We start from the raw sequence: 24198 nt of genomic DNA on the forward strand, positions 1-24198 counted from the left end.
ATGTTTTGGGCCATTTACAGAACCGATGGAGTGGTGGAGTAACCCCATATTACCTTATATTTTGTTTATATGAGGCTACTATGAGCAATTGTTTTGTACATAAAAGGGAAAGAAAGGGACTTAGAGAGGAATTATGAAACGAGAAAGGGGAAAACCCTACTTTGTGAGCTAGAAAAACTCAGTCTGCAAGGTGAGATTTCATTCTTGTTGAAGCGAGCAAGGGAAATTAAAAAGAAGGATAATGGAGTAAGAGACTACACTCGAGGATGACATACAAATATGATGAAATGTTCCGTGTTTTTTTCCTAATTATGACATTAAAACATTACATACATATTTGCTTGTCATTAATATTATTAAAAAATTACACTGATTTATGACATTCAACACTGTGTCGTAAAACTGACATTTATTTATGACATACATTGCTTTTTGTCAATAATTAAATCATATCAGAGTTTGTATGTCATTAAAGACTTGTTTTGAAGTAGTGTTGGCAACTAGCTAGTAGTAATGTTTAATGAGCCATTGCGACACAAACCAATAAACATTAATTTCTTAATTAGATACAATTTTTGAAATACAAGTTCACAAAAGTACATTATATTTTGGTACAATTTTACCTATATAAACTACATACTTGATATATTCATACATCGGTTCAAATACCTTTTTTTGAAATGAAACATATTCAAAACAACCAAAAAATGATTTTCAAAACATATGAACCGTTACCAAACATGACCAATAAAAAGATAATGTGCCATAAGAAGCTAACGACTTAGCGTCGATATAAAATCATCAACTTTAACGTTCATGCCCTTGGACAAGAACTTCATGCAAATAGGGGGGTTCACCTTGACCAAAGCCAATATGGACTTAGGCACAGACCAAAGTCCTTCACCACATATCAAACCAGAAGCCACCGCTGGTCCGAAAGCTTTTGCTTCTTTTTCATTCCTCTTCTCCCATATGAAAAGTATTAAGCTCCCAAGACACATATCAATGGCAAATGGCTTTTGAATGTAAAATGGAATTGCTATTGCCATTGGAATTGGAATGAATCGTGCCCACTTCTTGGGAACAGTGTCTCGAGCCCCATTTATGAGTATCGCCGCCGCAAAAAACCCGTAGCAAAGCGACAAGCAATGTTTGGGGAGTGAGCCAAATCCTTCTACACCTAAGATGGCAAGGTTTCTATAAACGAGAGCATATGGTGCAGGGTATTCCGACCCTTGAACTCCCATATCCGGGAAAGCTTGGTAGAAGATCCAGAACACACATGGTGCAATGACACAACCCATTGCGGTTCCAATCACTTGGCTCACAAACATGGACCGGGGTGAAGCCAGGGTCATGTAACCAGTCTTGAAATCCTGCATTAGGTCAGAAGCTGTTGAAACAATATTCATCATCACACCACATGCAGCTAGTCCAGCCAAGACACCACCTTGCGACTTCCCAGCCCACGCCCCAATAACAAAAATGGCTAACTTCCCGTACGTTGAAGCCAATGACCAGTCTGTGAGCCCACACCCGTACGCATTACAAAATGCTAATGCAGGCGCGAAGACATAAATCACAAGCACATAATACCATTCTAGTTGTTCGAAGATTTGAGGGAGGGTAGTCGTGGCAATTGCAGCTATGGCGACATATCCTCCTACAGCTAACCATGTCGGGATCCGATCCTTCAAAAACACTTGCTTTCTACATTTGTCATCGAATGAGGTCGCTAAGTCTTCTGAGGTTGCCTTGCCATCTGGACCCACAGGAAGAATGGTGCGTGACGACTCTTTGTTCTTGAGTTGTTTATACAACGCAATCGAAGTGTTTCCAAGTACTTTAAGGAAGTTATAGAGTCCATCTCCTAGGATCAGGGCGATGGCAGTGAACACCTACAAGATTCAGCGATGAATAAATACGGACAGACATCATGTTTTGAAGAAGAATAAGGATTTATGATAATTACCCTGTAACCTTGGATGCCATGGAAGTTACTGGATGTAAGACCTGCTTCATACCAGTCGCCTTCTTTCTTCTCGATGAGGGGCCACATTATCCCCCATGAAAGGATTGTTCCAAGTAACAAGGAGATGTTTATAAGGTGTGGACATATCATCCCTACCCCAACGTACATAGTTGAAAAATCAAAGTAAAACCTGAAGTTTTACAAAACGAAAAATCATTAGATTTAATGATAAGTATAAACAAGAAGGTAAAAGAGTATCTACATGTTCTGGTAAGCTTTGAGGCCAAAAGTAGGGAAGTTTTCAAAGCCACAATCATCCTCGGAAACGAAGAACCACTGAAAGAAACTCCATAAGAAGCTGAATGAGAAGAACTTCCCTAGTGCCGTCACTTGTTTCCTGTTATCAAATCAAACGCATCAATCATAATCAGTAAAACGATGGTTAATTAATTGGGACGTGGCTTTTCATTGGGATAACAAAACCAAATTACAATTCATCCCCCACCCGGACTAATTGTACATTCAGCATGCATGAAAAATGAAAGAGGTGATTCTCTATACGTACTTTGCAAGTTTGGCACCCTGGGGAGTGTGAAAGCTGTTAATGAGGTGAGCAGTTGCAGTCCCACTTGGGTATGTGAGCTTGAAGTCGATAATCATGATCTGTTATTAAAACCCATCATCAAATATGTTATAAAACCTCGATTTGATCAATTTACTCACGCAAAATATAATATTTTGATTTAATTTGCTACCTTTCGGAGAGGAACTACGGAGCAAAGGCCGATGAAACTAACAATGAAGAGAAAACCGATCATCCAGCTCAAGCTTGGGTTCTTGATGTTCATATCTCGTGTTGGTGAGTTTGCATCGGATGATTGTGCCGCGATTGTATCACTCATTCCAAATAGATAACTCCCAAAACCACCTGCCAGATTCCGACAACGTCGTCAATCATTAAAAAACAATCCATTAAAGATCCAACTTAGAAATATATTTCCTTTTTTGTTTCAGCCGGCCTAGCTATACATGTTGATGTGGTTTTATAGATGTTAATTTTAGTTCATGATTAAACAAGAAGCTAAAAATTTCTGAAAAAGTACCACAGACTAATAACATACATACATACCACTAAACGCAATCCCTGAAGTGGCAACGACACAAGTTTGGATAACAGTATTCTCCTGCCTGGTAAATGGATGCTTCAACAACCCGCACTGCTCAAGTACCTTCGTCCATGTCTTCACGAAGAAAAACCCTAATAAACCCGCAGCCACATTTAGAGACGGGATGATACCTGTCGTTAGATTCAACTTCATTACTATGAAACTAAATACGACACCCAATATCGCGCTCACCACGAAAGCCCTCACTGTCAACTGCCCCTTCCATGATGGCACCACCGTGTCCCTAAATATCATCTCTACCGACTCTATTTCTTTTCCCTTATTAGCTTCATCGTCCGCTTCTTCTGCTTCCTTCTCCAGAAAATTCTGGTCGCTTTTCGTTGTTCCATCGCCATTTTCGAGCTCATGACTGTTCTCCAAGGCCATCTTTGAGTTGTAATGATTAAATTCATCTTTTGAATGACTATATATAGAATTAAATAGAATATATATATTACACTAATTGAATTATTGTCTGTATGGAGGTTGTCAATATCAAGAGTTGGGTCGGGTACGGTCGGTTTACGATCTGATTTAAATGGATTGTTAATCATCTCACGATGTTAACTGGTTAATAGGTCGTTATCTAATGCGACTAATAGTATAACTAATTTCAAATACAGTCCATTGACAACCTGAGTGTGGAATATATCGTTGATAAGCTTTGTGGTTAACGTCATGAATGCTCCAATAAGTCAATTTGGAACGGATGACACACGGCAAGTTGGCCCAACAATGACTTCTCTTGGCATTATGCTTATTACATTCATTAATATCGACGACACATCTTGTTTTACATCGTTTATAAATAAAAATTACTGAATTTTCAAAACGTATTAAAATGATATGTTATATGTAGGTTCAGTGGCGGATCCAGATTTTGATTGTGAGGATACAGTGGCGGATCCAGAATCAAAGTAAAGAGAAGTAAAGAGGTATCTTTAAAAAATTCCTTAAAAAAAATTACACAACTAAAAAAATTACACTGCTAGAAATTTTTTGAGGGACATCCCAGACTACTTTAGAAACCACCTAGATCCGCCTATGAGGATACTTCCGGTTAATATTATGATAAAGTCTCGCCAATATAAATTTTTATTACATTAAAACTAAACTTTCATAGGGACCAATCACTGGATCAAGAATAAAACCAAGAACTTCATGTGTGCCCTCTAAATTCAATATGTGAAGGTTAGGCTGATAGGTTTGAGCAACATATTATTACACCCAAAAGTTATCACATCACCATCATAATCATAAATGATGTTATAACACCAAGTGTGAAAATGCGCAACATCAAATAACATGTTATAACACCCCTTATTTTCTATTTCTTTTTTTTTTTTGATTTTTTTTAATTTCTATTTTTCCATTTTGTTTTTTATTTATTTTACAATATTTATAAAAAAACATATAAATTAATAACATATGTGTAACACTCGGTTTCGGATTTGCTTCTTTATTAGGGGTTGCGGCCCAAAGCTCATGAGGCCTAGGGCCTTGGGAAAGGAAGAATTTGGCCCTTCTCGGGTGTGGGTGTTATGATCTAAGTGATCCAAGTGTTTGATTGTGTCTTCGAAGGTCAAGGGTATAATCATAATTTGGTATTTCAGGTCTTTTATGGATTTCGGGTTTTGTTCAGGAGGTTTTAAAGCTTGGGTGTGTTGTTAGGAGCGTAGGGCTTCTCGCCACTTTTCCGTAGATATAAGGTTCATTGGAAACGGACCAAAGACGAAGAAGTTAGAGGTAAGTTAAGTTAGGGGTTCAATAGGTACATGAGGCGTACTCATTGAGAACGCGGGGCGTAGAAGGTTAAATGGTCGCGAGTGGTTTGTGAGTACGCCGGGCGTACTAAGGGGTACGCAGGGCGTACTCCCTTAAGAGAAAAAACCTAATTTCGGGGTTCCTACCCTTTATAAACAACATTATACCACCCCTTTGGTCATTTTAAGTCAGCCAACACCTCTTTTGACATACATAAAACCCTAGAGTGCCTTGGGTGAGGCTTGGAGCTTGAAAGAAGGTTCTTGGTGGTTTGTGCAAGAGAATCAGAAGGTGGAAGACTCAACCTCTGGAGAAGAGCCTAGAGATCCAGTGTTAGCATCTTCATTTCGAGACTTTAGAGGTATAAAGTCTCTATCTTGGCTACTCATTGAATATATCTACTTTTGGGTTGGTTTATGGCCATTTTATTCCATTTTGCTTGGTCTTTGTGAGCTAGGGTTGTTTTAGGAGCTCAATCTAGTAGATCTGGACATTTTAAGGGTCCATCATTCATAAAGGTGCAAGCTTTGTGGATTTTTTGAGTTCATGCATGTGTTAAGACCATCCATTAAGATCTTTTGAGCTCTAGAGCCCCATTAAGCCATCCATGCTAGTAAAGTTTCCAACTTTACATGAAAAGTCATCCATAGGAATCAGACTGGAGAGTTTGGAGCAAAGGCTGAGGTAATTAAGTGCTTAATAAGAAGAAGGGATATTCAGGGGAGTACGTTGGCGTACCCATCTGGTACGCTGCATGTACTAGCCCTAAAGGGCGTACGTTGGGTGTGCCAGGTGAGTACATTGGGCGTACTCGGTCAGGGTGAGTTTCTTTGATTATTGACCTTTTGGGCATTTAACCATTGACCAAAAGTTGATTTGGGTTGACCATTGGATATTTTGGGCCTTTTTAGATATTGGGCCTTCTCGGGATATGTCTATGATGGATTTGGGCCTAATTGGGATATTTGGGCCTTATTAGACCTTGTAGTGTCATTTCAAGTTTGGGCTATTATTTGGGTTTGTATTGTTTGAGGTTTTGTTGGGCTAGCTATGAATGTGTGTTTTGATTTAGGAAATGTTAATGGGCTTCAAGGAAAGGCCCATGATAGGTTTTGGACCTAATTCGGAAAATTGGGCCATTAGTGGGATTTATGGATCTTATAGTTGGACCTTTTTGGTTTTGGGCTTGGGCCTCAGTTTTGGTTCATGATGGGTGATTGGTAAGATGGTCATTTTACCCCAAGTATGGATTATGGAACATAGTTTGGAACCCAATTGCTAATTGGGTGTTATTTTGATATTGATAGCTCAGGAAGTCGTTAGGGCAACAGGTAAGGATTTCTATCAGTGAGCTTCTACATTCGAGGTGAGTCTCCTTACTGTTTTATGGGTCGAAGGCACCAATGTCGACCCATTTGGTTTATGTATTATAGAAAGACCCTGGGGATAACCCTTGGCAGTTTGTATGCTGGTTGTCTTTGTGATGCTTGAATTGAAGACCAAGAGGTGGCTCTTGACACTTGTTTGTAAGACCCGATGTTTTGGACGCTGGCCTGGCAAGAAAGACCACGAGATTAAAGGTGAGCAAAACGGCCAAACTGAACGGAACCAGAACCAAAACCACCGGTTCTTAAAATATTACAACCAGTACAACCAGAACCACTCACATCAGTTCATTAAACTTTGGAACCAGTCCTAGAACCGGTAGAAACCGGTTCCAAAACCAAGTACCCGGTTTCAAAAAACTTTTAAAATATTCTCAATAAAAAGTAATGTCACATAATTCAAAAATGGTTTAACTCGAGCTTTTTAAGTCGTATAATGACCGTCGGCAGCTTACTAGGAAAGCTCTCATTCCCTTTCCTCTTGACGTATTACAAGACTTCCCGATTTATAAAGAGTGGTCTGCCGTTTTTTTCCTTACCAACATCGATGTGGGATTGGAATATTGAAACTATGTTTTCTTTTTGAGTTTTTTTCACAATCACATACTTACATTCTGTTTACATATATAGTCATTGATTACTAGCTTTAAATTAATTCGTTTTTAACATCCACTGTATTTGATATAAACAAATACAAGTTGCAACGCATTCGATGTTTTATATATGTATGTTATTGGTTGATTAAAAAAAAAGTTGCATTTGTGTAATTAAATTATTTAATATTCATTTTAATATAAGTTCCATTATATATATATATATATATATATATATATATATATATATATATATATATTTGAATATACCCTTAAGGGTATATAAACTTAGGTATCCATATTCATCATACCACGTTGTTTTGTGTCATATAATACATTATAATTGTCCACTATTCTTATAATTTAACTTCTAACTTGATTTATTTCCATGATTTTTATAAATTACACATTTATCTTTCTCTTACATAATTTTCATTTTCAACTGCTATATATATAACCTAGTAGATGTCGGCAAAAAGATGTGATGTAAGAGAAAGGTAATAGTGAAATTTTGAAAATCTTGAAAATAAATCAAGTTAGGAGTTGAAGTTTAAGAACATTATAATGAATATATCAAACAAAACGACGTATTATGATGTGTTTGGGTACCTAAGTTTATATACCCTTAAAGATATATTCACTTTTCTCATATATATATATATATATATATATATATATATATATATATATATATATATATATATATATATATATAATCGGTTACAACGGTTACCCAGCAGGTATCGGTTCCGAAAAAATAAGAACCGGAACCGGAACCGCTTATGGCGGTTCCAATACTTTAGAAACCGGAACCGGAACCGCTAATGGCAGTTCCGGTTCTGGAACCGACGGTCAATAAGCGGTTACGGTTCCCTAAACGGGTACCCAGTTCCGATGCTCACCCCTACACGAGATGGATCGTGGCATAATGGCAAAACTATGGTTATCACATAATCTAAATTGTTCTTGTTTAGCTGAAGAAATTTAAGTTAATAGATATTTATGATTGAGTACTATATGATATACATATGAGGGAGGATATATGTTTACACTTGCTACAAGTACATAATTTGGGAATTGAATCTTACACTTTGTCTGATTCATGATACAAATCAGAATCTTGGCTAAAGGGTGTGTACAGAATATAGTAAATGAAGGATCAGGGAGCATGGTGAGAGGTCTAATGTAAAATAAGCATCTATCTTAATATACTTTTATAGATTTTTTTTTATGGAAAACCAGTTGCAAGTATGAAAGAAGGGAGCGTTACTTCAGTTGTTTCATAGGGTGTAAGATTGATGGTTAAATTTACTGATGTTTTAAGTAAATATTAGTTGACCGAGTCTATGAGCTAATTGTGTCTATTAACCATATATAGTAGTAAAATGAGGCTAAGGCTTGAGCTCATTGGAGAAGCAACAAATATAATTAGATTTAAGGGCGAATTTCAACTAGTCGGAGAACTAAAAAAGAAAGTTATGTGGGTATAGAGTTTTTGGATCCGTTAAATTGTAATGGCGGGCAGAGAGAATATAATGACTTAAGACTTTTTTAATATATCTTGTTTTCTTTGAAATTATTTTTTATTATATATTAAAATTTATGTTTGCGTTGTTATGAAATATTAGTTTGTGAATGACCATTGGATTCTCCATTTCTCCCATAACTCTCCATCATTATTTAGCATTAGTAACAACCATTTCAATGTGTTTTATGAATGTAATAATACACCATCATAATGTGCATTCATATTATAGATCATCTTTCTTCTTATTTGGATAGTATAAATAGTGAGCCATATGTATTATAAACTTGATGATTTCATCACAAGTATTGGAATAAAAGTTCTCTCCACTCTCATGTCTTTCTTTACTTTATAATTTATCTTGTTATTTGATCATATTTTATAACACGTTATCAGCACGACTCTACCATATAGCTAACTCCTTATTGTTCTTGTCATTTTCAGGTATGTATTTTTTATAATTTTACATGCCAATGCTTGCAACTTATTTTATGGAATTTCTTAACTAACAATTCCTTAACATACAAGTCTTTATTTTGATTTCTATTTTTATTATGGAAAACCATGTTATAGAAAACTTTCTCTAGTTTTCATACTACTAACATGCTCCTGCAGTAGCAATATCATGAGAAAGGTTTAAAATAAATATGAATTAATCTCATGTCTTCTTGTGGCTAAACAAAACAAGAGTTATTGATGAAAAATCACCAATCAATCCCGACTGGTTCTAGTGCATTCCATGAAGTGAATGCAACATCATATAATCATAATAGTCATGGGTCTAACCGACGTTGTGGAGGTTATTAAAATTATCATAAAAATAACAAGATTAGAAGTAACCACCAGAAGTTGGAAAATAGAAAAAAATCCACATCTTAATGATAAAGTGGTCAAGGCAAAAAAAAAAAAAAAAAAAAAGGTTGAAAATGTTTGTCATTAATGTTGAATGACCGATCATTTGTCTTGTACATGCCGCTTGCCAAAGCATTTTGTTGATCTTTATCAAACTTATCTTAAATCTAAAGAAAAATAAAATATCAAAACAAATATTATTCAAAATGATATCCATGAAGATCAACCAGAAATGACAGATTTGAATATTGCCGATTTTCTTGTCTACCCAGAAGGGACAAGTGGTGATATGAATGGTGATTGGAGAATAATGTGTAGTTTTGTTTCATGATATTTATTATGTTTTTATGTCATATTCGTTTCATGAGAAATGATGTCGTCACAATCTTCCCAAAATAATAAAATATGACTTTATTCCTCTAAGTCGAATGTTTCTTGTGTTTTATTTATTTATTGAAGAGAAATATGGATATTCACAAAAGAAATGAGGAAGATATATGTCTTGCAGACAGTGCAACAACACATAGCATTTTTAATAATGAAAAATATTTAGCTTACTTATCAATTGGAGAAGCAAATGTTAATACAATAACGGGTAGTGCAAAAATGATCGAAGGCTCCGGAAGAGCGAATATCATATTACCACAAGGGACAATAATTACAATTGGAGATGCATTATTTTCATCAAAATCACCAACAAATTTATTAAGTTTTAAGGATATTCGGTCCAACGGATATCATGTTGAAACAACCAATGATGGTGATAAAGAGTATCTCAATATTACAAAAATGATATCGGGTAAGAAAAGTCTTTTGGAAAAATTACCCGTATTGTCCTCCGGATTGTATTATACAAATATTAGAATGATTGAATCTCATGCTATTGAAAATAAAAGGTATGATAACATCTACAAAGTTTGGCATGACCGGTTGGGCCATCCCGGATCAGTTATGATGCGCAAAATAATTGAAAGTTCAAGTGGACATTCCTTGAAAAAACCAGAAGATTTTTCAAGCTAATGAATTGTCTTGTGTTGCATGTTCTCAAGGAAAATTAATTTCCCGTCCATCATTGAATAAAGTTGGGTATGAAAGTCCTAGTTTTTTAGAAAGAATTCAAGGGGATATATGTGGACCAATTCATCCACCATGTGGACCATTTAGATATTTTATGGTCTTAATTGACGCGTCAACTAGATGGTCACATGTGTGCTTATTATCTAGCCGTAATCTCGCTTTTGCAAGATTACTAGCACAAATAATCCGCCTAAGGGCACATTTTCCCGATTACCCAATTAAGAAAATTCGACTTGACAATGCTGGAGAATTTACATCACAAGCTTTTAATGACTATTGCATGTCGATTGGGATAACTATTGAACATCCTGTTGCATATGTTCATACACAAAATGGTTTAGCTGAGTCGTTAATCAAACGCCTTCAATTAATTGCAAGACCATTACTAATGCATTCTAAACTTCCTACATCGACATGGGGACATGCAATTTTACATGCGGCATCACTTATACGCATCAGGCCAACTAGTTATCATATGTTCTCCCCTATTCAACTGGTTTGCGGCCATGTACCAAATATTTCCCATCTAAGGACGTTCGGATGTGCAATTTATGTACCCATTTCTCCACCTCACAGCACAAAAATGGGTCCTCAAAGAAGAATGGGAGTTTATGTTGGATACGAATCTCCATCTATAGTAAAATATTTAGAACCATCAACTAGAGATTTATTTACAGCTAGATTTGACGATTGTCATTTTGAATAATCAGTTTTTCCAACATTAGGGGGAGAAATAAAGAAGCTGGAGAATAAAATCTCTTTGAATGAATTATCACTTTTAGTGTTACATCCTCATTCAAGTCAATGTGAACTTGAAATAAAAAAAGATAATTCCTTTACAAAATGTAGCAAATCAATTGCCAAAAGCATTTACTGACCCTAAGTGGGTAATAAAGTCTCATGTACCAGCTATACTTACTCAAGTTAGAATTGATGTCCCAGAAGGAAGAAAAAAAACTGCAAATGAATCTTAGGCACGCCTGAAGCGTGGAAGATCAACCGGTTCCAAAGATAAAAATCCTCGAAAATGAAATGAAGCAAATACAATTGATGGTCCAAAAGAGAAAACAGAATCTCTTGAAAAGATTAATGAAGCTCTAGAAGAGCCTAATGACATAACAAAAGAAAATAAGGTACCTGAAAAAAAATGAAAATGACGAGATCTCAATAAATTATGTCATGAAAAGAATAAGATGGAACTGAAATAAGATAGATGTCGACGATAATTTTTCATATCATGTTCCGCGCGCGATTATAAAGAAAATGAGGATCTTGAACCTAAATCTATTGAGTAATGTATGAATAGAAAATATTGGCCAAAATGGAAAGATGCAATCAACAAAGAGCTTAATTCTCTTACTCAACGAAAAGTTTTCGGACCTGTAGTCCGTACACCAAACGGAGTAAGACTAGTGGGACACAAATGAGTATTTGTGCGCAAAAGAAACGAGAAGAATGAAGTTGTGAGATATAAAGCAAGACTTGTGGCACAAGGTTTTACCCAAATGCCCAGAATTGATTATGAAAAGACATACTCTCCTGTGATTGATGGAATTACATTCCGTTATCTAATAAGTCTGGCAACACATGAAAAATTGGAGATGCGTATGATGGATGTAGTTACCACCTATTTATATGGTTCACTTGAGAATGATATTTATATGAAAATCCTAGAAGGGTTTAAGGTGCCAGAAGCACAAACTCCTAATTCACGTGAAGTATATTTGGTAAATTAAATAAATCTTTGTATGGATTGAAACAATCTGCCCGTATGTGGTTCAATTGTTTAAGTACATTTCTTTTAAAAGAGGGCTATAAAAATGATCCATTAAGCCCATATGTATTTATAAAAAGATCCGGATCAGAATTTGTGATAATTGTTGTTTACGTAGATGATTTGAACATAATTAGAACTCCTGGAGAATTGGAAAATGCCACTTTTTGTTTGAAAGAAAATTTTGAAATGAAAGATCTTGGTAAAATGAAATTTTGTTTGCGTCTTCAAATTGAGCACACCAAAAATGAAGTTTTTGTACATCAATCTAGTTATCTAGAAAAAGTGCTTAAAAGGTTTTATTTTATATGGATAACTCACATCCATTGAGTACCCCGATGGTAGTAAGGCATTTAGATGCCAAAAAGGACCAGTTTCGGTCTTGTGAAAAACATTAAAAACTTCTTGGTCCCAAAGTACCATATCTTAGTGCTATTGGTGCACTAATGTATCTTGCTAATAATACGAGACCTAATATATATTTTGTTGTAAACTTATTAGCAAGATATAGTTCTTGCCCAACAAGAAGACATTGGAATGAAGTTAAACACTTTCTTCGATATCTTCGAGGTACAATGGATATGGGCTTATATTATTCAAATTCATCAAATGCGGAGTTAATTGGTTATGCAGATGCTGGATATTTTTATGATCCACACAAAGCTCAATCCCAAACAGGTTATTTATTCACTTGTGGAGGTACCGTAATTTCTTGGCGTTCTGTTAAACAAACTTTAGTTGCTTCTTCTTCTAACCATGCAGAGATTATAGCAATTCACGAGGCAAGCTGTGAATGTATTTGGTTAAGAAATTTAACTCATCACATTCGTGAGAGTTGTGGTCTAACTTCTAACAGGGACATTCCAACCATACTATATGAAGATAATGCGGCTTGTATAGCCCAATTCAAGGAAGGGTTTATCAAAGGAGACAGAACCAAACATATATCACCAAAGTTTTTTTTTACTCATGATCTTCAAAAAGAGTGTGGCATCAACATCCAGAAAATTCAATCAAGTAACAACTTGGCAGATTTGTTCACTAAAGTGCTCCCTACATCCAAATTTGAAAACATGGTACAAAATATAGGAATGCGACGCTTTAAGGAAATCAAGTGATGTGATGATCAGGGGGAGTTGGAAACACATTGTACTCTTTTCCTTAGCTATGTTTTTCCCACTAGGTTTTCTTAGCAAGATTTTTAACGAGGTAATTGTTCCAAATATCTATTATTAATCATGTACTCTTTTTCCTTAACAAATGGTTTTTCCCATGAGGTTTTACCTATTAAGGTTTTAACAAGGCATGATACAATCGTCATTCAAGGGGGAGTGTTATGAAATATTAGTTTGTGAATGACCATTGGATTCTCCATTTCTCTCATAACTCTCCATCATTATTTAGCATTAGTAACAACTATTTCAATGTGTTTTATGAATGTAATAATACACCATCATAATGTGCATTCATATTATAGATCATCTTTCTTCTTATTTGGATAGTATAAATAGTGAGCCATATGTATTAGAAACTTGATGATTTCATCACAAGTATTGGAATAAAAGTTCTCTCCACTCTCATGTCTTTCTTTACTTTATAATTTATCTTGTTATTTGATCATATTTTATAACAATGTTTAAATATCCTAAATTTTATGTTTGCGTTAACTTTAATCTATGTTTAAATATCCTATTTCTTTTTTCTAAATTATTATAGCTCACCATGGAAGTTAAGAACTTGATTTGTATATCGAAAATAAAATAACGTATTTAAAGTTTAAAACAGAAAAATAAAATAGAATTACGATTCTCCAAAATTCAAAATACTAAGCAGTTTAGAATCTAATTTATATGTATGAAATATCTATTCTGATATGGTGATTATTTGGCGAAAAAAATGATCAAATATAGATATTCAAAGGGAAAATGACTTATTAAGTTAATTAATCTTTTGGTATGTTCAAATCTAGGTAGTTATCGTTTTTTATACACATCTAGGTAACAAACTTATTAGAAATGCTCACATATGACCGTTATGACTTGTTATAGCAGGTTAAATCCTAAATGTGAACATTTTCAACAAGTTTGTTACTTAGATGTATACAAAAAGTAGTTACCAAATATGAATAAAACGAAAAGTAAAAATAAATTACACAAATGGTCCTTATGGTTTGGGAGAATTTGTGTTTTTGGTCCCTAACTTATTTTTTTAACTCGGATGATCTCACTGTTTATTTTTGTTACGTGTTTGGTCTCTGTCTTATCTAAAAATACTATTGTGCCCTTATTAATTTTCTAATTTATGTATTTATGTTTTATATATTTAAAAAAAATTAATAGACCCTGCTTATTTGTATCTCATCACCATAAACCTCAAACCACATTTTAGAAATTTAATTCAGATGGTCCATACTGTTTATTTTTGTTGCGTGTTTGGTCTCTGTTTTATCTAAAAAGACTATTGTGTCCTTATTAATTTATTTTTAATTAATTTTCTTATTTATGTATTTATTTTTTATATATTGAAAAAAATTAATAGACTCCACATATATGTATCTCCTCATCGTAAACCTGAAACCACATTTGAGAAATTTAATTTGGGTCTTACCAGTCATCATTACATCTCCCATCCTCCCCAACTTATATTTCTTTTCCATCTTTAGTAACATCGACGTCTTCACCATCCTTTTTTTTTGGTACTTCAATGATGGGGAACCAACACCATAACCTACTATCTCTTCATATTTAATGGGTTGTGGTGTTGATTCGAAAGAGTTAAAGGACCGAAAAAAAAGGGATGATGAAGATGTCGATATCATTAAAGATGGAAAATAAATAGAAGTTGAGGAGGATAAGAGATGGGATAGTGAGGAGATACATATATGTAGGGTCTAATAATTTTTCTTAAATATATAAAGAATAAATACATAAATAAGAAATTTAATTAAAATAATTAAATTAATAAGGGCACAATAGTCTTTTTAGGTAAGACAGAAACCAAGCTCGTAAAAAAATTAAACAGTAGGGATCATCTGAGTTAAAAAAATAAATTAATTAAAAATAAACAGTAGATATCATTTAAGGAGATACAAATATGTGAGGTCTACTAATTTTTTTAGATATGTAAAAAAATAAATACATAAATACGAAAATTAATTAAAAAATAAATTAATAAAGACACAATAGTCTTTTTAGGTAAGACATGGACCAAACGCCCAACAAAAATAAATAGTAGGGACCATCATAGTTAAAAAAAATAAGTTAGGGACCAAAAACACAAATTCCCCTAAACCATAGGGACTATTCGTGTAATTTACTTTACTTTACTTTTCGTTTTGTTCATATTTGGGTAGCTATTTTTTTTGTACACATTTACAGGCCCGGGCCATGGGCCTGGGCAACCTGGGTGACCGCTACGGGGCCCCAAATGCCATAGAGCCCCCATTTTATATTTATTGTATTAATTATATAGAATTAGCCCATTAGTTTTAAGTTTATTGGACTGATTGCTCAAGCCCACTACTCTAGTCTCTTATGAAAGGCCAACCCAAAAAGAAAGCGGAAGGAAGAAAGATGTAGCGACTGGAGTTGGCGTGCGAGATAGCGAGAGTCGAGGGATGTCCGACTTCTAAGGCGGCAAGGCGCAGATACGCAATTAATCTTCATTCAATGAAACAATCAATTTCTATGGAGAATCAAAACGTTTTCTCTGGATTCTATGGTAAGCAAGGGTCTCAAATAGTCAGATTTCTTCTATTTCTTCTTCAATTTCAATTGTATCGATCTCTTATTTCTTCTCCATTTCATCTTTTCTAATTTCGGGTTTAGGGCATTTGATTTTGATTCTAAAATTGACATTCAACATTCAACTGAGTTAGTGTATTCGACTGATTTAGGGATTCTCCTTCACGATTCCTACTGATTTCCAAGTTTCATCCCACCATAATCTCCGATTGTGAATCTTCTTCGGTTCTTCCTTCTTTTTTCTGTAAGTTTTACTTTTTAGCATTAGACGTTCTTATTTTTCTATTTTTTTGTGAATTTGATCATCACAATTTTATGCTATGTAGTCTGTTGTAGAAGTTGAGAATCCAGTAATATGAATACGACCTTCTGATAATTTGATTGTGTGATTGTGAATCCCTTTAACTGTGTAAGTAGCCTCTTGGTTTTTTTAGAGATATTTTGTTAATTCATTTGCTTAATTTTCAGTTGTTTAATGCTAATCTTTTTAATATGATTTCTCTTTTACTTTTAAATTCAGAAGTTTTTGTTGTAACTGTAGGGCTTTTTCAATTGGCAATTGCTTAGAGGTTATTCACAGGCTCACAGCATCAACAAACAACAATTCAACATAACTGACAGTCAACAGTAGGTACAAAAACTCTTCTTTTATTAATTGTTAATTGTTATCTGTTTGCTTGTTGCTTGCCTTTAATCACTCTATTGAATATGCATATGTGACATTCACTAATTTCTCGGCTAGAAAATACCGATTTAATTTATGTTTTTTAAAATAAAATCAGAGAAATCTTTTTAAAAGATGTTGCGGAATTAGTCCCCAAAACAAAACATGATAAAAGTTTATCAAAATCTCTTTTTAAGAAATGTATAATTTCATTTCATATCAAAACCTCAGGATGTCATGTTCCGATACAGATCAAAAGCATAAACAAGACATTATAAGCCTTTCAACAATTATTTACAACTACTGGCCTATAATCAAAAATCTCTCCTCGTCCTCCGACTATGATCGGGGTCCACTACCTGAAATCATAAAAACTGAGTGGGTCAGGCTTGGGAGCCTGGTGAGCATATAGGGTTTTCAACCCACATTAATAATATACTTGTTAAGTTCACCAATCAACAATAACCCTGATTACCCATTCACATTGTCCTCACTTTACGTCCCTAAACACCTATCAAAAGGGACCTAATCTAAAGAATATCATTGAGATTGACACTACTGCTACGGGGTTTCCTCAGTCATACATGTCCTAAAGGCAACCATGAGGGGGATGGAGTACACCAATGAACATTTAGTTCATCAACACCTACAAGTTGCGAACCTGCTACTGTTCCACTGGACTGTCTAAAAGGGTCTGTGGTCGTCATCTATACTCCGTTAGATGACTACAATAACAACAACAACAACAACAACGACAATATCGAGGCCTCTCACCATTTTAACACACATCCACTATTTCATCTACCCATGTTCTACCCAACATATTTTGTAGATAAAAAGTATATACAGTTTAAAAGTTGTATAAAACATCATCTAAACAATTGTCTCAAATAAACAATCAATATATATATATATATATATATATATATATATATATATATATATATATATATATATATATATATACACACACACACATAACACTATTTATATAAAATACTTCATATCTATGTGTAAAAAGAAAGTGACTATACACTCACATGATTTAATAATAATCGGGAAGAAATTTGTTGCTTAATACAATCGTTTCTAATAAAACCGAGAGTTTTATTGAGAAACCAGGCTTTGCAAAGGTCGGGCTTCGAAACCGAAAAGATAAATTTTATGGGCTTCTCGGGCACTTCGTGGAGTATTCCGAGGCTTATAATCGATATCGGGGGTTTGAGGGATGTTAAGATGAAAGAAATATGGGTTTAGGGGCTAAAAATGATAAGATTCCAAACAATACCCGGGAGGTCTCGCACCCTCCTATTTATAGGGGCGAGCTTCTGATCGGACGGCTAAGAGGCTTCCAGGTGGCGAAGATCCGAGGCTCGCAGGGGGTGGCTCGCAGGTGGGGTGCGCATGCGAAGGAGCTGCTGGCGGTATGTGATTGGACCGTAATCTAGGTCCAAGGTTCGGACCCGAAGCAGGAGGGAAGGGAGACAGCTGGAGCGAAGGTCAAACACGCGGCAGACATTGCGAGGCTCGGACTAGGCTGCACACGCGTCGCTCCTCGGATGTGCCACGGCTTCATATGACTCAGCAGATTTCAGACACGTGGCTCGCATGACTCACTATTTCGGACACGTGGCATATTTTGGGCGAGGGTGACGTGGCCAAAGTCCATCCATGCGAATTTTCTCGGTTTTTGTGCAAAAACTTCTAAAATCCATAACTTTTGCATACGAGCTCCATTTTTGATGTTCTTTAGACTTCGTCGGCTAATTTTGACTTTAATTTTTATATTATTATTTTTAACTGACCGGGACAGGAAATCCGTTAAAAATTCATAACTTCTTCATCCGATGTCCGTTTTCGTCAGACTTTTTACCGTTGTGCTACTAATGACGAGACCTTCGATTCTCATTTAGGTTGTGTCGGCTAAAGATTGCTCGATCTAAAATTCGAGTTTTTAGCTGTCTATTGCTAAGCTGAAAACTTCGAAAAATCATAACTTCCTCATACGAAGTCAGATTTGTGCGTTCTTTTTATCGAACTTCTCGGTTTAACAAATACTATGACTTTCGTTTAGATCACTAAGTCTAAAGATTAGTTTATCAAAAAATCACTTTTTACTACATTCAACATCGTACCGGTTTTGTCGCAAAACTTCGACATGTCATAACTTCTTCCTTATAACTCAGATTTTGGTATTCTTTATATCGCCGAAATCCTTGTTTCGACCACTACAACTTTATGTAAAGATATCGGCTTTATCTAATATTTATTTTTGACGCTCATTTTTATTCTTAGTTAATTAAGTCCTAGTAATTAAGCATAAAACACATAGAATTCACATAATTCCTTTTTCATTTCTTTAAAATGAGTTACAAAGGTTAACCTCGACTATCACCTCAATATAAATTCCTAGGCTAGAAACACGAGTGTTAAAATTCTCTCCCCCTTAGGATGATTCCATCCCCGAAATCACATATCACCAAACAACTGCGGGTAGCGACTCATCATGTCACTCTCCGTTTCCCAAGTGAGATTTGACCTATTTGTATGTTTCCAACACACAAGCACTAAATTGACAATCTTGCGTCTCAGCGTCATAGTCTTACGGTCAACGATTGCCTCACGTTCTTCGATCAACCTCTTGTTTTCATCCAACCTTAATTCAGAAATCGGAATTATGTCAGGCACATCTCCCGTGAACTTTCTCAAATAACACACATGAAAGGTGTTATGAATACCCTCTAGTTCTTCCGGTAATTCTAACTTGTAAGCTTGATTCCCGATCTTCTGAAGAACTTTAAATGGTCCAATAAACTTTGGACTCAACTTTCCTCTTTTACCAAATCTTATAAGTCCCTTCCACGGCGAGACTTTAAGTAAAACCGAATCTCCAACTTCAAAGGTTATCGGTTGTCTTTTCTTTTAAGTATAACTCTTTTGTCAATATTGAGCAGCAAACATTCTTTCCCTTATCACTTTCAACTTTTCAGCAGTCTGATGGACTATTTCAGGTCCCATAAACTGCTTTTCCCCAGCTTCCAGCCAACATGATGGCGTTCGACACTTTTCCCCATACAAAGCGTGATAAGGTGTCATCTTAATGCTTGAGTGGAAACTATTATTATAGGAGAATTCTACTAGAGGTAAGTGTTCATCCCAGTTACCTTGAAATTCTAAGGTACATGCTCTTAGCATATCCTCCAATGTTTGAATCGTTCGTTCACTCTGACCGTCGGTTTGCGGATGGTAAGTTGTACTCAAACACAACTTGGTACCTAATTCCTCTTGTAGACTCCTCTAAAACCTTAAGGTAAAATGATTGTTATGATCAGATACAATCGTTAACTGAACACCGTGAAGCCTCACAATTTCCTTCACATAAGAATTCACAAGTTTATCCATAGACCATTTCTCTTTGGTTGCTATGAAATGCGCACTCTTAATGAAGCGATCAACGAACACCCAAATCATATCGTGACCGTTCCTTGTTCTGGGCATTTTAGTCACGAAATCCATGGTGATGTCTTCCTATTTACCCATGGGTACGGGTAAAGGTTCTAAAATCTCATACGGTTTCTGATGTTGTGCCTTAACCCTAGCACAAGTCACACACTCGGCCACATACTTTTAGCAACATTGAGCTTCATCGTCGGCCACCAATAATAGGGTTTTAGATCCCTATACATTTTTGTAGTGCCAGGATGAATCGAGTACATGGTCTTCTGAGCTTCTTCCATCAGAAGATCTCTCACTCCGCCCGTCTTAGGTACCCAAATCCTATCTTGGAATACCTTCAACCCTTGGTTGTTTGTACCGAATACTAACGTTTTGCCCAAACATTCTTCCTTTTCGATCATTTTTCTCTAAAGCTTCCTCTTGAGCTTTCTTTATGCTTTCCATAATTGTCGAGACAACTTCAATTCTCAATTCCCTTGGACTTTTCTTTTCAAGGTTTATCTTCCGACTGAGAGCACCAGCAACAATATTTGCTTTACCAGGGTGGTAAAGTATCTCACAGTCATAGTCCTTGAGTACCTCTAGCCATCGTCGTTGCCTCATGTTCAATTCCTTCTGATTAAAGAGATATTGGAGACTCTTATGATCAGTGAAAAGTTTACACTTTGTGCCATAAAGATAATGCATCCATATCTTTAGGGCGGATACTACCACTGCCAACTCCAAATCGTGAGTAGGGTAGTTCTTTTCATGCTCCTTCAGTTGCCTCGATGCATACGCGATCACTTTATCCCTTTGGGTCAGAACACAACCTAACCCAACTCCGGATGCATCGCTATAAACTGCAAAGTCATCAACTCCTTCCGGCAACGAAATAATCGGTGCTTCACATAATCTCTTCTTCAATTTCTCAAAGGCTTCCTTATGCTTCTCATTCCAAGTATAAGTAGATCCTTTGTGGGTCAAAGCTGTTAGTGGAGTAGCAATCGAAGAAAAGCCTTGGATAAACCTTCGGTAATATCCAACTAATCCTAAAAGGATTCGATTCTCCATAGGGCTTTTTGGTTGTTCCCACTTCATCACAACTTCAATCTTTACTGGGTCAACCATTATTCCCTCTTGATTAACCACATGACCTAAAAATTGGACTTCTTGAATCCAAAATTCACATTTTGAGTACTTTGCGTATAGCTTCTCCTTTTCAGGACTTCTAGCACTTCACGCATATGCTTTTCATGCTCCTGCTTGCTTTTCGAATAAATCAAGATGTCATCTATGAATACTATCACGGATTTATCTAGGAATGGTTTACAAACCCATTTCATCAAATCCATGTAAGCTACTGGGGTATTGGTTAATCCGAACGACATAACCAAAAATTCATAGTGTCCATATCTTGTTCTAAACGCAGTCTTTTCGATATCCTGCTCTCTCACCTTTAGTTGATGGTATCCCGACCTAAGATCGATCTTCGAGAAATAGCTCGAACCTTGTAACTAGTCAAACAGGTCATCGATCCTCAGCAACGGGTACTTGTTCTTTATTTTTTCTTTATTCAGCTCTCTGTAATCGATGCACATTCTCATGCTCCCGTCTTTCTTCTTTACAAACAACACAGGGGCTCCCCAGGGCGATGAACTAGGTCGAATGTGTTGGGTTTTAGCCATAAGAACTTTCCTATGTGCGCATGCAAAAACCCTATTGCTTGGATCTAGGCTTTCTAATAAACATGCTTTGAATCCAAGACTTCTAATAGCTAATTAGGTTAAATAACAATGATGAAACAGATCTAGAATCATACCTTTGAGTTCCTTGTTGATCTTGTTGTCTTGGAGCTTCTAGAGTCACAATTGTCACTCCTCTAATGGCTTACAAACACCAATAGCAAGCAAGATGATTTAGGAGAGAGGAGAGGGGAGGAATTCGGCCAGAGTATCCTTGCTTAAGGTTTTACAAGGTTGTACTCGAATTCCCCATCCCAAGGGCCTATTTATACCTTTAGACTCCTTAAGGGTTTCACCCTAAACCCTAATTGGATAATCTTCTCTTAAGGCTATCCAAATCCATTCCATAGATATCCCTATGGACGATTTTAGCTTATCTAAAGCTCTTAGAATCCGTCCAAGGTGTATCCTAATGGATTTATAGTCTAAAGTCTAACTATCAAACAATTGACAGTTTATACCCTCTTATTTAATTAATCTCTTTAAGTCACCAAATTAATACCAATTAATTTATGACTTATATTAATCAAATAGCTAAATATTATTCCTTATAATATTTACTCTCTCTTATACAAATCATCCTTCAAGTTGCTATGGTGAAGGCAACCCAAAAGGACCATGCACCACCGAATATAGTTATAGCCTTAGACACTATTCCAACAGTCTCCCACTTGGATAAGTCTAGTAACTATACAAGTACAATACGGTTTGCAATCGTAGCTCTCAAAGACGCTGTCAACTCTGATCTAATAAATCTTGTCCTTTAGATAAGGGATCGTACAGTCCTCTGTTAGATATCATGCTGACAATCCTATGGAATGGTTAGTCTAGCATTTAGATTTCTCGATCTTCGATTTATTTGACATAGAACTTAATCGAACACATCAATTCAGTTCTGACCAGGCCCGGCACATAAGTCAAATCAAATCATCGAGTGGCCAAGATATCTCTTCTATCCTCTTAGGATAAATTTTACAGATAAACTTCAACTTATATGCATTTACTTATTCATTAACCAACTATACACAACAATGCGTTTTATAACATCAAGTTACTGATGCGTTTTCGCATTATCAATGCACAATCAATTAACAAATAATAAACCATATATCTAGGTTTTAAGACCATATGATATTATCGTCTCGCGATCACCTTTTATATCGTATTCCATAAGGTGATTCCAGCAAGCGCGGGTTTATTCCAATGCTCAAAACCAGTTCATAAGCACTCATGAACGTTGCAGCAACCCTTGCTATGTCTAACACCATTTAGACATTCTACACACCAATTCATGACAATCTTCATTCATATCTACTCCCAACATATGAACGATTGTGGACCATTTGAATAATTCGATTATTCCTAATAAACTCAATTATTCTGGAAGTCAAAACATGCAAAGTGAAACAATAGTTAAAGAACTAACATGTGATAGTAACTTTACTCATAAATAAAACTCCTTTATTTAATCATCAAATGTTAATTACATTTATCTATTATACGTTTCTAATACTATCTAATCTATGCTAATATCATCCTTCAGCCCAATGCTCCTAGCATGCTGCAAGTGCTTAACCCTACTCAGTCCCTTCGTAAGCGGATCTGCTGGGTTATCTTCTGATGATATCCTCTTCACTACGAGTTGTCCTTATTCTACACGATGTCTAATGAAGTGATATTTTCTGTCGATATGCCGAGATCTACCATGATCCCTCGGTTCCTTGGTCAAGGCAACCGCACCTTCGTTATCACAGAAAATTTCCATGGGCTCCTTTATGGCCGACACAACTCCAAGATCACCGATGAAGTTCTTCAGCCATATTGCCTCCTTCGACGCTTCGCTCGCTGCGATGTACTCTGATTCGCACGTTGAATCAGCTACGGTTTCCTGCTTGGAACTTTTCCATGTCACTGCTCCTCCATTTAGGGTAAAGACCCAGCCCGACTGCGAACGGTAGTTGTCCCTGTCGGTTTGAAAGCTGGCGTCACTATACCCTCGCACCTTCAAGTCATCACTCCCTCCAAGGACTAAGAACCATTCTTTCGTCCTCCGAAGGTACTTAAGGATGTTCTTCACCGCAATCCAATGTTCTTTGCCAGGGTTCCCTTGATATCTGCTAACCATGCTCAAAGCGAAGGCTACATCAAGGCGAGTACAAGTCATAGCGTACATGATTGAGCCAACTGCGGAAGCGTATGGTACTCGGCTCATTTCTGCTATCTCAGCTTCGGTACTCGGACTTTGAGTCTTACTCAACTTGGCATTTCCTTGTATCGGTAGTTCTCCCTTCTTTGAGTTTTCCATAGTAAAACGTTTTAGTACCTTCTCTAAGTAAGTATTCTGACTAAGTCCAATTAGTCTCTTACTTCTTTCTCTTACTATCCTTATTCCCAAAATGTAAGAAGCCTCTCCGAGGTCCTTCATAGCGAAGCACTTCCCGAGCCAGGACTTAACCTCCTGCAGAGTCGGGATGTCGTTTCCTATGAGTAATATGTCATCGAC

The 24198-nt window shown here is 36.0% G+C and overlaps 1 protein-coding gene across 1 annotated transcript; it reads right to left on the bottom strand.

The window, feature by feature from the left end:
• Window positions 1-569: 569 nt before the first annotated feature.
• LOC145035053 (putative metal-nicotianamine transporter YSL7) lies at window positions 570-3541 on the bottom strand. The gene is made up of 6 exons (XM_078983628.1): window positions 3102-3541; window positions 2728-2900; window positions 2538-2635; window positions 2235-2369; window positions 1973-2162; window positions 570-1898 (listed from the first exon to the last, which is right to left on the bottom strand). Exons 1-6 carry the CDS (start codon window positions 3523-3525, stop codon window positions 774-776), a joined length of 2145 nt encoding a protein of 714 aa, XP_078839754.1. The 5' UTR covers window positions 3526-3541; the 3' UTR covers window positions 570-773.
• Between the last annotated feature and the right edge of the window lie 20657 nt (window positions 3542-24198).

Source organism: Lactuca saligna, chromosome 3, assembly GCF_052625555.1.
Source record: "Lactuca saligna cultivar CGN05327 chromosome 3, ASM5262555v1, whole genome shotgun sequence".
NCBI lineage: Eukaryota > Viridiplantae > Streptophyta > Magnoliopsida > Asterales > Asteraceae > Lactuca > Lactuca saligna.